The sequence below is a fragment of the Oryx dammah genome, unplaced genomic scaffold (assembly GCF_014754425.2).
Source record: "Oryx dammah isolate SB20612 unplaced genomic scaffold, SCBI_Odam_1.1 HiC_scaffold_14, whole genome shotgun sequence".
Classification (NCBI taxonomy): Eukaryota; Metazoa; Chordata; class Mammalia; order Artiodactyla; family Bovidae; genus Oryx; species Oryx dammah.
In genome coordinates this window covers 16,414,436-16,428,453 of record NW_024070198.1, presented here as the reverse complement: position 1 = coordinate 16,428,453, position 14,018 = coordinate 16,414,436, and the positions used below count along the sequence as shown (strand labels likewise).

Here is a 14,018-nt window from a genome sequence, read left to right as displayed (position 1 = left end):
TTTGATGACATGGGGTCTAGACAGACACTCATACCCTTTGCTCCCTGGGATTAGCTATCTATCTTACGAGGGTATAATAAATTCTGGCAGGATAAACTATCCTTTGCAGTGAGGGCAGGGTCAGGCAGAGGTGATGGGAGAGGCCAGGAGGCCTGGTTTCTACATCAGTCTTCAACGTGATAACTGACTGACCTTAAACATTCAGAGCTTTCGGTTTTTCATAGATAAGAGAGAGATAAATAGTCAATAAGTATAATTTGTGACTATGCCTGCCCATCAGAGGCTATGAGGTTCTTTGTTCCAGTGACAGGTCCTGAAAGAAGTAAGGAAGAAAGTGGTTGTAAGATATAATAACATTAGTGCCTAAAAGACAGGTGGAGGAGAGTAGATGTTTATTGAGCATCTCCTGTACCCAGGCATTCCATTCTTGGAACGCAGTTACTACATTCTCTCACAATAATTCCATGAGGTCCTATTGTTATTGTCCCTGGTTTACAGATGAGGAGACTGAGACTTTAAAAGATTGGAAGGCACACAGCTAGCAAGCACAAAGCTTGATTGTTTCCCATGTTTACCATGCCTTCGGTGGGAAGTTTATAATCCTTTTGGGAAAGTTAGCAATAGCATGAACCAGTCGGAAGCTAACCTGTAGGAATATATCCAACTTTGAATGCTAGGGTTGCTGGGGAAAGTTTGTGAAGGTGATGGAATTAGAATTTTAAGGTCATTATTTGATTCTTTTACCCTTTTGACTCTACTAGAATTATTTTGGTGAATTCATGTATAAATAATTGTTCAGCAGCAATTTCAGAAGGAATTTGTGTAAGCAGCAAACATAGATCATGGCCTCATAGCATGCTTCAGTATTATGCAAATAATTTTCTCTTGGAACCTTCCTTACTGTCACAAACACTGAAGTCAACAAAGACAGCACTGAACACTTTCTCTGCTTATATAGATGCCATATTTTGTATGACAGATGTATCCTGCCAGTCTCTTCTCTCTTCTTTCTGTACCTTGTGCAGTATAAATTGAAGAACATTAACCATCCTTGTTTCTCTTCACTTTGGGGCAAAATGCTAGTCTTTTTAGGCATGTTTAAACACGCTGAGGCATGTGTAAGAGAGTTGGAATATATCTGTTAACACATAGAGCAGAAGTTAAAGGAGGCCCAGAAGCAAGATGAAGGATTTTTCTTATCTCCTGAAAACAACCATGTCCCTGTAGTGTAAGAGCTGAAATAATGAATGGCATAGTCTCTCTGTGTGAGTATATTTATATATTAATATAATATAATATATATTTTATATGCCTTTTTATGAAATAAACTATTCTTTTTCTAAAATCTTAAGTTTGACCTGCAGTGGGAAAATGCCCACAACCCAGCTCTGAAAACTAGCTGTGTGTTCGTCCTCCATGAGGTGTGCCCAGGGTCGTTCCAGATGCCAGCCGTTTACAGGTGTTGCCACCCCCTCCCAGGGATTGAAGAGTATGCTTTGGATTCCTCTGGACAGCAAGAAGAAAGACAAAGCCGCCATCTCTGACCTTTCCTCCCTTTCCTTTTGTCAGCAGAGATCAAGCTGATATTTCAAATATGTGGTTTTCAGAGTTCTTTTGGGAGATGAGAGCAGGAAGGTGAAGGTGGCTGCTTATGGAATGTGGAATCTGTGTTTTGATTGGTTGAAGACTCCCTAATGGTGTAGAAATTGTAGTGAAGATTAATATCAGTAGATAAACATTATACCTTGAAGATGTTTTTTGTCACTCAAAGTATTCATAATACTTAGTTCCCATTTTTTTCCATAAAAACTAAGATGGTCCTAGGACTTCCCTGGTGGTCTAGTAGTTAAGAATCCATCTGCCAATGCAGGGAACATGGGTTTGATCCCTGGTCCAAGAAGATCCCTCCTGCCTTGAAGCAGCTAAGTCTGTGCACCACAACTTCTGAGCCTGCATGCCACAAGTAATTCCTCCTGCGTGTCTAGAACCCGCTCTCCCCAACAAGAGAAGCCACCACAATGCGTAGTCCATGCACTGCAATGAAGAGTAACCCCCACTCGCCACAACCAGAGAAAGCCCATGCACAGCAGTGAAGACCTACTGCAGCCAAAAAATAGAAATTTATTAAGAACAAACAGGAAAAAAAAAAACACTTAAGATGGTCCTAAACAAAGGAAGAATAGAGTCAGAGCTTGGGGGAGGAGCCGTTTGTTTTTCTCTCTTTTCTGTATGTAGAAGAGGTCGGAGTTCCTCTAATGCAGAAGAATTTGGATCAGGAGAGTCAAGCTTTTACTCTCAGTGTGGGGAGGTGGATGAAAGTAAAATGAACTATCTAGTATTTTGATAATTTATTTTTAAAAAATGAATTCTGCAGATACCTTGGTCAGTGACCACCTCACAGCATGTTGAGTCAAGTCTGCCGCTCTGGGTTCCAGTCCTTCCCTCAGCATCTCCTGCCCTGGGTCCAGTCCACAATGCTCTCCAGATCTTGTAGGTATCCTAGGAAACATAAGTATGTGGGAGGTTTGGTCCAAGAGTGTTTGAAAACAAAGTTTTAAAAAGGAAAAAAACTGTTATTGGGCAGAATTGGACAAAGACAATAAGCAGGGAAGCAGCATACTGCTGAAATGCTATGTTTGTATTTATCAATGAAGTAAAGTTTTTGGAGGGGATAGATGGGTTATGGCATAGATTATGGCAGTGGTTTCACAAGTGTATACTTAGCTGCAAATTCATTAAGTTATGTACATTTATAGCTTCTGGCCTGTAAAAAAAAACCCTCAATTTAAAAAGATTTTTAAAGATAAAATATTCCTTTTATTTAATCACCCAAGATTTTTTACAGGCTATTTTTGTTCATTCCCTTTTTTTGTAATGAAGTGTTTAATTTTGAGATAATTATAGATTCACTTGCAGCTTTAAGAACGAATACAAAGAGAGCACTTAGACCTAGTTATCCTGGTATCTCAACCAGGGTATCAATGTGGACAGAAGCAGGTTAAGATTTCCATCACTATGGAATCCTTCAGTTTCTCTTATCTAGCCATCCTCCTTCCTGTCCCGAACCCTTGGCAGCCTATAATCTGTTCTCCATTTTTTTAATTTTTAAATATTATGTAAATAAAATCATACAGTATCTGACCTTTGGGGGTGACTTTTTTTACTCAGCATAAATCTCTGGAGATTCTTGTTGTCTGTATAACTTTGTTCATTTTTATGACTGAATAGTATTTAGTGGTATGGAGGTACCACAGTTAGTGTAACCATTCATCATTGAAGGACATCTGGTTACTTTCTTTGTCTGTGGTGAATAAGACTGCTGTGAACATTTGTGTACAGGATTTTTTATGAGTATAGTTGTGGTTATTTGAGATAAGTGTCCAGTAGTTCAGTTTCCGGGTTGTATATTGGTTGCCTCTGGTAGTTAGTTTTTTTCTCTCTCTTTTTTATTTTTTAAATTATGAAAGTATGCTTAACATATTTACAGGAGACTTGGAAAATATAGAACAAAGTTACTTGTAGTTCCATTATATTAAAAAAATTTTTAAGTAGATAAATTTTTAGTTGGAGTTTCAATATCACTCTTAAAAATTAATAGAGTGAATATACAGAAAAGTAGAAGGATATGGTATGCCTGAAAAGCACCATGAATGAATTAAACATAATTAAGATTTACACAATTTTTACAGAATAGTAGGATACAAATCCTGTTCAAGTTCCCATAGACTATAACTAGGAGACACTGGAAGATATCCAGGGATATAAAACAAGGTGCAAAAAGTTCATAGTCTAAAGGTATTTAAATCATACAGAGTCTGTTCTCTTATCTCTATGGAATTCTGTTAGAAATCAATATCAAAAGATATTTGAAAATAACTCACATATTTTCAAGTGCAGTGTGACAAAAGAGATCACCCTGAAAGCCATTGAAAGCCTCAATAAAGTTAGAAGACTGAAAAAACAGAGGATGATTGCAGAGAAGAAAACATTTAAATGAGAAATTAGTATCAAAATGAGAAATTAATATTAGAGAGACTTAGCACACATGTACAGCCCGTAAAGTGAAAACTGATAAATTGGATCTCGCCAAAGTTAAAACAGGCTTATAAACAGTGTTGCAAACAGCTAGGCTCTGCTGCACTGTATTGGTCAAAGCAAGTCATAGGGCCAGGAGAGGAGAAAATAGATTCCACCTGTGGATGGGAACAGCTTCAAGTATTGTAGCCTTTTTTGCAGTCTGATAATGCTGATAAGTTACTCAACTTCTCTTAGCTGCAGCTTCCTTATGTATAAAATGAGGCTAAGATTGAAGGCGGGACGAGAAAGGGACAACAGAGGATGATATGGTTGGATGGCATCACCGATTCAATGGGCATGAGTTTGAGTAAACTCCGGGAGTTGGTGATGGACTGGCGTGCTGCAGTCCATGGGGTCGCAAAGAGTTGTACACACTGAGCGACTGAACTGAACTGAATAATAAAAACTAACGCGTAGTAATACCTAACTCCTGAGTCTTAACTCATGAGAATTCAGAAAGATGATGATGATAGTCATAGCTAACACATTTTTATATATCACCTAATATTTATTAAGTGTTTACTTTGTGCCAGTCCCTGTTCATGCATTAACTCATTTCATCCTCCACAAAAACCTTATGAGGAAAATGAAGTAACAGCAAGTAAGGGAAGGAGTTGAGATTCCAACCTAGGAAGTCTGACTCCAGAGTCGGACACTCCCTTCATATTCCCTGTTCCTCTGTATAAGGTGTAGGAATAGTTTTAACACAGTCCCTGGTATATAGTAAGTATTCACTTTAGGGTTTTTATTGTTGACATTATTGTTTATTCTTATTAGACTCATTCACAGGAGACACTTTGTGATCTTATCCCTAGATTTTTCTTTGTATTGAGTTATTTCTGGAGCCCCATGCTCACTGACCATGATGAGCAGAAGAGCAAAAAAGAGAAAAGGCAAATGAGAAAGCATATAGATACAGAGGAAAGTAGAAGGGCAGGAAAGGAGATAGAAACCATTTCCAGGTCCCTTCCTGTTCAGGCCTGAGACACAGCCTCATTACTGAGTATTAGGACTCTGATGCTGAAAAGCTAAAGGGCTTCTCCCTTGCAGTGTGACTCGTGGCACTTTTGATGAATATGGGGAACCCCTCCCCCCAGCACATGTGTATACATATGTACCTTGGTATCCCTTCATCCTTAACAGGAATAGATGGCTTTTCTTTGAGACTTGGGGCCTAAAGGTCCTTTGAAGATGGGAAGAGATTACCTATTCAGAAGCTGTGGATTTTTCCTAACTAATCAAGGCCTTCTCAGTCCTTCATATGAACCCCCAAAAGTATAATACACTGCAGAACATAAAAAATGTCCTCAAGGAAAATGGGATCAATCTAGAAGGGTGACCGCATTGTCACAGAGTAGGAAACCTGGGAAAGCCCTGGGCCCCGTAGAATGCTCCTTGGTGCAGAGCCCGCTGGATGTGACTGAGCTTTTATTTGCTTAAAACCTTGTTCATAGATGTGGCCTCTTCTTGAACCTTTCCTTAAACCTGATGTGCTGTGACCCAGTTGCCTGTCGCCAGAGTGACCCTTGACTGCCTGGCACCAAGCCATGCCACCCTCCTCAGCCATGCTGATACAGACTGTGGATCAGGAGTTTCATTCATGCTAACCTTGCCTGCTAGGACTCACCTGCTTGCCACTACCTGTGTCCCTGAGGTGCCCTCTCAGGTTGCCCCACCCATGCGCAGCACTTCTCTAGGCCAGGACATGTCCTGCAATGCACAGGAGAGAAAAGTGGCCACCAGGCCTTGAGAGCTGTCAAGAGAGATGCATGCGACATGGTACAGCTCTGAGCACTGCATACAGCCACTGACGATCACAGGTCCAAACTCCAGGAGAGTAAGGCTCTCCCTCTACATCCCTTCCTCCATCAGGTCAGTGGGGCCAAGACTATCAGGTATACAGCTTTTATGCTTAGACTCAGGTGTATGTATTGCTTAGGATAGTATCCTTGAAGACTAGGCCTGGGTACCTATATCGATGAACCTGATGAAGAAAGAAAGCTGTCCAGGCAACAGCCCCCACAACACACTGGTCCTTTGGGTCCTAGGACTCCCTCACCAGGAACAGGTCTAGCAAGGGTGTCAAGCTCCAGTTCTATCCCAGCTGATGGGCTTACTGTGCAGCTGTCTGCTGGAAACCAGACTGCAAGTCTGTTGTGAAAAAAGACCATACCATCTTTCTTTAATCACCACAGATCTGAAACATTGTCACTTAAAGAAATGGTTATTTAAGAGAGGAGAGAAAGGACTCTTCATGACTTCATTTAAAATGTTCTTTCTCATGTTTGTGTGTGAAGGAGGTAGAGAGGGAGGAGAAACACAGTGATCTTCCAGTCCATGAGAATAGGGATCTGCCTGCTTTACCCTAATTTTTGTAGTGTAGACAGAGACAGCGGATGCTCAGTTACAGCTAGAGGAGTCAGTAGTCGGGAGATAGAGGCACTGGGTAGAGAAATTCTGAGGAATCTGTCTGTAAATATAAAGGGAGGTAAGAGTAGTTGATTCAAGTGAAGGAGGTTACTCTGTAATAATAGAATTATAGAAGAATAGTCTGAAAGGTGGCTCAGAATGATTACTTCAGTAACTCATTCCAGTATTTATTAAGGTCTGTGGTGATACGTAGAGAACTCTGTGAGGGAAGGCAGTCAGCAGGAAGTTGGATTCACGAGAAGTGATAAGGAGGTTCAGTGCCTGACGTTCAGGTGTGACTTGATTTCAGCTTTTTAATCAAGTTTTTTGTTTTTGTTGTGGTGAAGATTCTTTTGGGGGTTGTTTATTTGTTTGTTTTTGTTTGGTTTCTTAGAAATCTTGTTCAGTGTTACAAGAAGAATCAGGAAAGAATTGATTAGGGGCAGATGTCTACAGGGATACAAAGAAGGATCTGACTGCAACATTACTTTTACTTCAGAAAGCTATCCAGTTTTTTGTATCCTTGTTACAGACATCTGAATTCTTGCTGCCATATTTGAGAGAAAATTTAGAGGGAGATTAGTTATGATTATACCAGTTACTTTATATTGTCTTAGCTAATCAGACGCTTATAGCAATGTGGCTTCTTTAAAAGCATACATATTTTTCTGGTTATGAAAGCAATACATTTTTGCTGCATAAGTTTGGAAAACATAGATAAGAATAAAGAAAAATAAGTCACCCATAATATCATCATGAGATAAAATGAGATTAATATTTTTATTTATTTACCTTTTTGTATGCATTTAGTAATGTGTGTGAAACAACATATCATAACCATTGTCCCATACTATTAAAAATTCTAAAAATGTTAAATCTTCCTGCCTGTTTTTGAACATTTACTCTGCTTCTGATTTTTCCTATTATAAATAATGCTGATGAATAGCCTGCTGATAAAATTTCTTTGTCTCTATCTCTGATTAGTTCCTTAGAATAAATTTCCGGAACGTGAAAGTGCTGAATCAAAGATGTGAATATTTTTAAGGTTTTTAATACATTTTGCCAACATGTTTTCAGGAAAGATTTTGTTTAAATTCTTGACCAACAATATTGGAGTGTACCTGTGTACTGGATATAAACTCCACACAATATTGGACTAAAACATGCTTGATGTGGCTTTTGATATACTAGTTTTCCTTAGTTGAGAATGGTAAAACTATTTTTTGGTGGCTGAACTGGTTACTATTTCGCATGCCTATTTTCCATGAGAAATTGTATCGCGTATTTCTCTCTTTTTCTCTTGCATTTGACTTTGGGTTCTGCAGGTCGTATTCAGCCCTCAGCCATCAGACATGTCCGTTCTTGGAGCAACATCCCCTTTATCACTGTGCCCCTCAGTCGTACACACGGCAAGTCTTTTGCCCACCGCAGTGAGCTGAAGCATGCAAAGAGAATTGTGGTGAAACTCGGAAGTGCCGTGGTGACCCGAGGGGATGAATGTGGCCTGGCCCTGGGCCGCCTGGCATCTATTGTTGAGCAGGTAATTCCCAAGATGGAAAATTCAGCTGAACTAAAACTAAGTCCATTTTTAAACTGTCATTTCAGATTTCTTAGCTTATAAAAATAATCCTCATTTGACTACAGTAGATTTAACCCAGTCTGAAAACTCCCTTTCCTGAAGAAGGTGCCACTAGGAGACAGCATCCCAGGGCAAGCAGAGGGAATGTCAAGGAGCGGAGTTGATTTCGTGCAGTTCATCGCTCAGGCTTCTTAGGGAGAAGGAGCTGTGTATGTCAGTGGTTCTTAATCCTGCTGCACATTAAAATCCCCAAGGGGCTTGGCGATGCCTGGGCTTCACACTCAGCTGCTTAATAAGGGAAGATGGGATGGCCCTCACCCCTCTGTTTTTAAAGTTTTTAAATTAGGATTAGGGTTAGTCGTAGTCATAGTCAGAGTTGAGTATCCAACTCTGGATTTGTGTGAATATTGAGCTTCCCCCCACCTTTTGCTAGGCTTTATCTTTTTAAATTAGCCCAGTAATTTTGAAATAGGTAGGAGCTGTCATTGCAAATATTTTTGAAGTTCAAATATTTGAAAAGACTCACCAGCCTCCACAGAGAATACCCATACAAGACTTTCATTTAAAGGCAGAGGGATGCAAGGCCACAGAGGGAAGGTAAGCAAGCACTGAGGGGCTGAGAGAAATCCTGTGCACGAGCCCCCCAGGGTCCTTCTCTCCACAGGACATACTGTTTCCAGATTGAATCACCAGGAGGTCTGTGCAAGGAATCTTGGCTTTGCAAGGCCTCAAAGCAGAGTTTTCAGTGGGAATTTTTTACCAGACTGACCGCTGATAGTTTATCAGTAAAGAAACTAACCTTAAGGGGTCAACATGTGAGTTTTGGACTTTAAACATCACATCACAAATCCCACTACCTGAATCTTTTCTTGGAGTGCAGGGATCAGCAAACTTTTCCTATAAAAGACCAGTACTGAATGTGTTACTCTCTATAAGCCATTCAGTGTCTGTCTCAACTACTCACATACCATTGTACCACAGAAGCAACCTTAGACAGTATGTAAGTGAACAACAAGTGTGGCTGTGTTCTGATAAAACTTTGTTTCCAAAAACAGGTGCAGGTCAGAGTTTGTCAACTCTTGACCAAGAGTCAAAAACCCAGACATCCAAATATCCTTGAGTTTTTCTGGAGTTTTTCTGTCCTAGCTGTAACTCAGCTCTATCTTCCATAGCTATGTTTTCAGTTTTAAAAAACATTTTTACTGAAGTGGGTATTAGAATACTGCTAAAACTTGATGGAATTTTCATCATATGTTTTCTGTTCTAAGCATTTATCATGAGATCTGCCTTTCAGATTGAATCCCTCAGTTCAGTTCAGTTTAACAAATGTTTATCAAAGGGCTACTTCTGCTTTGAGGCCTTCCACAGCCAAGATTCCTTGCACAAATCTCTTGGTAATTCAATCTGAAGACAGAGTTTGGTCCCAGTGTAAATAGAGGGCTGCCTCTAACTGTAGTGTCTCCCCTTGGGAAATCAGAATAAACTGGGACTCCCGAAATAATTAGGTGATTGTTCAAGGCAGACCATATCCAAATGAGAGGACCCAAATGAGAGGTACTGACAGGTCTGCAGGTAGGAAGGTCGGATAAGAGTGTGGTCACTGTTAGAACTTCCTCAGAGAGATGAGTCTCAGGGTGAGCCTTTGTGACTGACCGGATTTGAAGCAGCAAAGGAAAGTGTTCCATGCTGCTAAGTGCACATTGTGAATGGTGCCCCTGGAATTGTGTAGCCTGGTGGTCCTGGGAACAGGGAGGCTCCAGGAGTGGTCTCCAGACAGGAAACAAAAGCAGGAATGAGTTTGGCTGATGGGCCAGGAGGGAGCTGAGCTTGAAGGCAGTGGAGGTGATTTCATCAAGGAGAATGTGTCTAATTCCATTAGTTAAGGCTTTGACACTGGATGGAGGAATTGAGTTTCTGCCTAAAAGGAAGATTGAAGATTTTGAGCAGCAAAGGAGAAACTTGATGAAGTGGGGAGAACCTGGTAATGGTTTGCTTAGGTTGCCAGCTCTCCTTCTAGGGACACACATGGACCTTAAGGAACAGTTTCCTAGGCCAGGGCAGTCCTGACATACGGAGTCCACTATCTTGTCCAAGGATCTGATCACGTTAGGTAGACTCAGGAGCCAACTTAAAGTGGATTCCATTGGCCAAAGATGAGAATATCTGAATATCGGTAGTTATTGCACTGAATTTAAGCACGTGAAATATATTTAAATCTATGAATGACAATGATACTTTAAAAAATATTCATTGGTTACTTTTGAAGGATTCCAGAGAGCCTACTCGTTTAGGAAAGTGGTGAATAAAAGGAAAGACACATCTGTGCTGCCTTTCACATATAAATCATACCTCAAGGTAGCCAAATAGTTGATGAAGGAAAGTTTGCCTTTATGGAAGTATTCCAGCCTTTAAATAGGGGAGAAATGAATGAATTAGAATATCAGTGTGGCCCGTAATGAATTAAGCACTCTTGGTGATGATCATCACCAGTAACTAACATCACAGAAAGATGTGCAGGCCTTCTATATCCCCTTGATGGACACCATGACATGTAAAGAATTCTTGACTCCATACCTAACAGCAGTTTGCAGCAAAGAGAATATAGCATTAAACTGTATCACAGGGACAGAAGCAGGAAAGTGAGGGTTGAGAAACCTTGAAGGACAACCCAGTTTCTTTAACGAACAATTACAAGGGAAGAAAATGATAGAGGGGAACCTATGGATTAAAAGTGAATTAAGAGACCCTTCAACTAATTGCAGTGTGTGGGCTTAATTTGCATCTCAATTTGAGCAAGCTTAAAACTGGGGAAATGTAAAACACTGACTGGATATTTGATATTAGGGAATTATTGAAATATTTTAGATAAATTTAGTTTTGTGGATATATGCATTTACCCTGTGTTTTAGCAATTACTTTCAGAAATATTTGCAAACCAACAAATAATGTGTCTGGAGTCTGGGATTCATATTAAAATAACAGTGGAGCTATAAAAGGAATATTGGAGAGTGAGAAGTTGGCCATGAGAGACAATTGCTGAAGCTGGGTCATGAGTCCATAGAAATTTATTGTTTGATTCTTACCACTTTGCCTAAGTATGAAATTTTCTATGATAAAAAGTTTTTTCTCATTTCAAAAAAATTTATTAAAGTACAGTTGATTTACTATGTTGTGTAAGAAATAAATTTTTTAGATTATGATTTATCGTAGCTATCTCATAAGTTCCTGATCCAGGTTTTAGGGTTCAAGCATCAGGAGGAATGGACAGGTTAGGAACATCGACTCTTTGATTCTCTCATGTGCATCCCTCCTAGGTGGGAAACAAAGTAACCAGCACTGTTTCAGGCAGACTGCGCAGAAGAGCAGCAGCCTCTGTCCCTGGTCTAGCCAGAGGCGGCCCGCGAGAATCAGACGTGCCATCTCCCCAGGGCATGCCTTAGAATTTGAGAAGCCATCTGCCAAGTTTATGTTGCATTTCCTGGCTCCAAACTTGTGTTCTGGGCTTCATTTCCTCAAACACCTAGGCCTTCCACATTATTCTTCAAGTCCTGTCGGTACCAAACCTGGATGCATACCAGAATCCCGTTATTAAAACTTGTCATTTCTGTCTGCCATCTACTTACCAGATTTGAGGAAATGTGTAGAACTCTCTATTTTTATCATACAACCTGGGTGATTTCTTCCAGAGCCAGCCCAGTGCTGATCTATAAGCTGGCACTTGGGATCCACTCATTAGTCTACCCTGCCTGAATCTCTTGTGACGAGAGGAAAGAGATATTACAGGGACTTGTGCCTTTTCCTTCGTCGTCCTCAGGTGTCAGTGCTGCAGAATCAAGGCCGAGAGATGATGCTGGTGACGAGTGGAGCTGTAGCCTTTGGCAAGCAACGCTTGCGCCATGAGATCCTTCTGTCTCAGAGCGTAAGGCAGGCCCTACACTCAGGGCAGAACCACCTGAAAGAGATGGTGAGTGTGGCTTCCCCACCCCTTATAACTGGGTCCCTTAGGCCTCCTCCCCACCCTCCCAACCACACCTTGTCTGTTGGCATGTTACAGGCAATTCCAGTCTTAGAAGCCCGAGCCTGTGCAGCTGCTGGACAGAGTGGGCTGATGGCCTTGTATGAAGCCATGTTTACCCAGTACAGCATCTGTGCTGCCCAGGTGAGAGACTGACCTTTGCAAGGGGATGTGACCTGTGAGGGTGATTCCCGTGGAATAAGGTGATTGCCAGCCAGGCTCTGGAGCCAGACTGACAGGATACAGTCTCAGCTTCAACACTTGCTAGATGGAAGATCTGGAGAAAGTCTTTAGCCTTTTTGTGCCTCAGTTTCCATGTTGAAAAATGAGGATGTCATCAGTGCCCCTTGCAGAGGGTTTTCAGAAGGCCTCAATGAGAAAATTTATGAAAAGCATTTAATGTGTTTGGTACAACACATACTTTTCTTAGTAATGTTAGCTCTTGTTGCTATACTTGTAACTCTTAGGACTGCTCCAAGAACCGATACTTCCTCTGAAGATAGGTTAGATGTCTTTATCTCATTGACTTCTTTGACTTCAGGTGGCTTGTTTCTCTTTGCATCTGGTTGCCTTATATAATACATATCTACTAACCACTGAAGGATAATGCTATTGATTCACTGGTTTTTAATTCATTTAGCAAATGTTTATTGTGCACCATTTTTTAACTGAGGAGTCTGTTAGACATCAGGGATACTGCAGCAAACAAATCAGCCATGTTCCAGTCCTCATGGAACATGAGGTTACCACCTGAATGTTCTAGAATCTTCTTTCTACATTATTTCGTTTTTACCTTAATTTACAGAATTCTTGTCAGTTGTATTTTTTAATCAACTATACAACTGTACACCAAATAGAAACATTTAAATATCACCAAACAACAAGAAAAAACCTTAACTTCCCAAGTTATTTTCAGATTTGCTGCCTCTGATCCTATCATTTACACAGATGTTTTTATATACAGATGATGTTATTATGCATCCTTTCAGGTTTGGCTCTTGCATTTCCTATCACTTTTTCTGTTTTTCCATCATTTTCCCAGTTGTTATCCACAATGATGTTCAGAGTGTCATTGAGTAAGGGAGCTGAAACAGAAAAGCATGGACTTGTTCACTTTTGCTTGTGTCTGGGACCCCACTCTGAAGTCTCAGATTTTTTTTCAGTCACATAAGTGCAGTGGAAATCTCCATTTTGGGCACCTCTTATTATCAGTTCTTTTTTCCTCCATAGTCCAATGACAGTTTTAGTCTTTAATTTTTTTTTTTTAAGTGCCTGGAACCAGGTGAGGAAAGTAAAGTCCAGGAACTTTGCTTTTGTTTGCCTTCATCTAGGGGCCCCTTCACTCCCAACACCTTTGCCTTGCCCAAGATCTGATCTATAGGAAATCTTTGCTCTTTGCACCTTATCCCGTGGTTCCTTGTTTTCTTTAGTAATCCTGTTCTTAAGATCATTGCTACTGCTAAGTCACTTCAGTCGTGTCCAGCTCTGTGTGACCCCATGGACGGCAGCCCACCAGGCTTCCCCGTCCCTGGGATTCTCCTGGCAAGAACACTTGAGTGGGTTGCCATTTCTTTCTCCAGTGCATGCAAGTGAAAAGTGAAAGTGAAGTCGCTCAGTCGTGTCCGACTCTGTGCGACCCCATGGACTGCCGCCCACCAGGCTCCTCCGTCCATGGGACTTTCCAGGCAAGACTGCTGGAGTGGGGTGCCATTGCCTTCTCCATAAGACCATTACTGGGGGCTTTTGAAAGTTTCCTGTAAGTTGTCAGGTTAAAGACTTAAACAAGAACAGCAGCTATTTTTTCTTCATAGAAATGAACCTGATTTGCATCCTAACAGATCGACTTTCTCCAAACACATCCTTTTCTGATTTCTTGTCTTCCATCTCTTATTTGCTAAACTGTTTGAGCAACAGATATTTTCACTGAACCTTTATAGC

At 40.7% G+C, this 14,018-nt stretch overlaps 1 protein-coding gene across 2 annotated transcripts in view; it reads left to right on the top strand.

Moving 5' to 3' along the window:
- Positions 1-14,018, top strand: part of ALDH18A1 (aldehyde dehydrogenase 18 family member A1) — a 38,222-nt gene that overhangs the window by 1,118 nt on the left and 23,086 nt on the right. For both annotated transcript variants that reach the window (XM_040254618.1, XM_040254617.1), the window contains exons 2-5: positions 2,375-2,490; positions 7,812-8,026; positions 11,880-12,029; positions 12,120-12,224. In XM_040254618.1, the coding sequence (XP_040110552.1) occupies positions 2,403-2,490; positions 7,812-8,026; positions 11,880-12,029; positions 12,120-12,224 (558 nt within the window). In that variant the 5' untranslated portion in view covers positions 2,375-2,402. The remainder of the gene's footprint in view (positions 1-2,374; positions 2,491-7,811; positions 8,027-11,879; positions 12,030-12,119; positions 12,225-14,018) is intronic.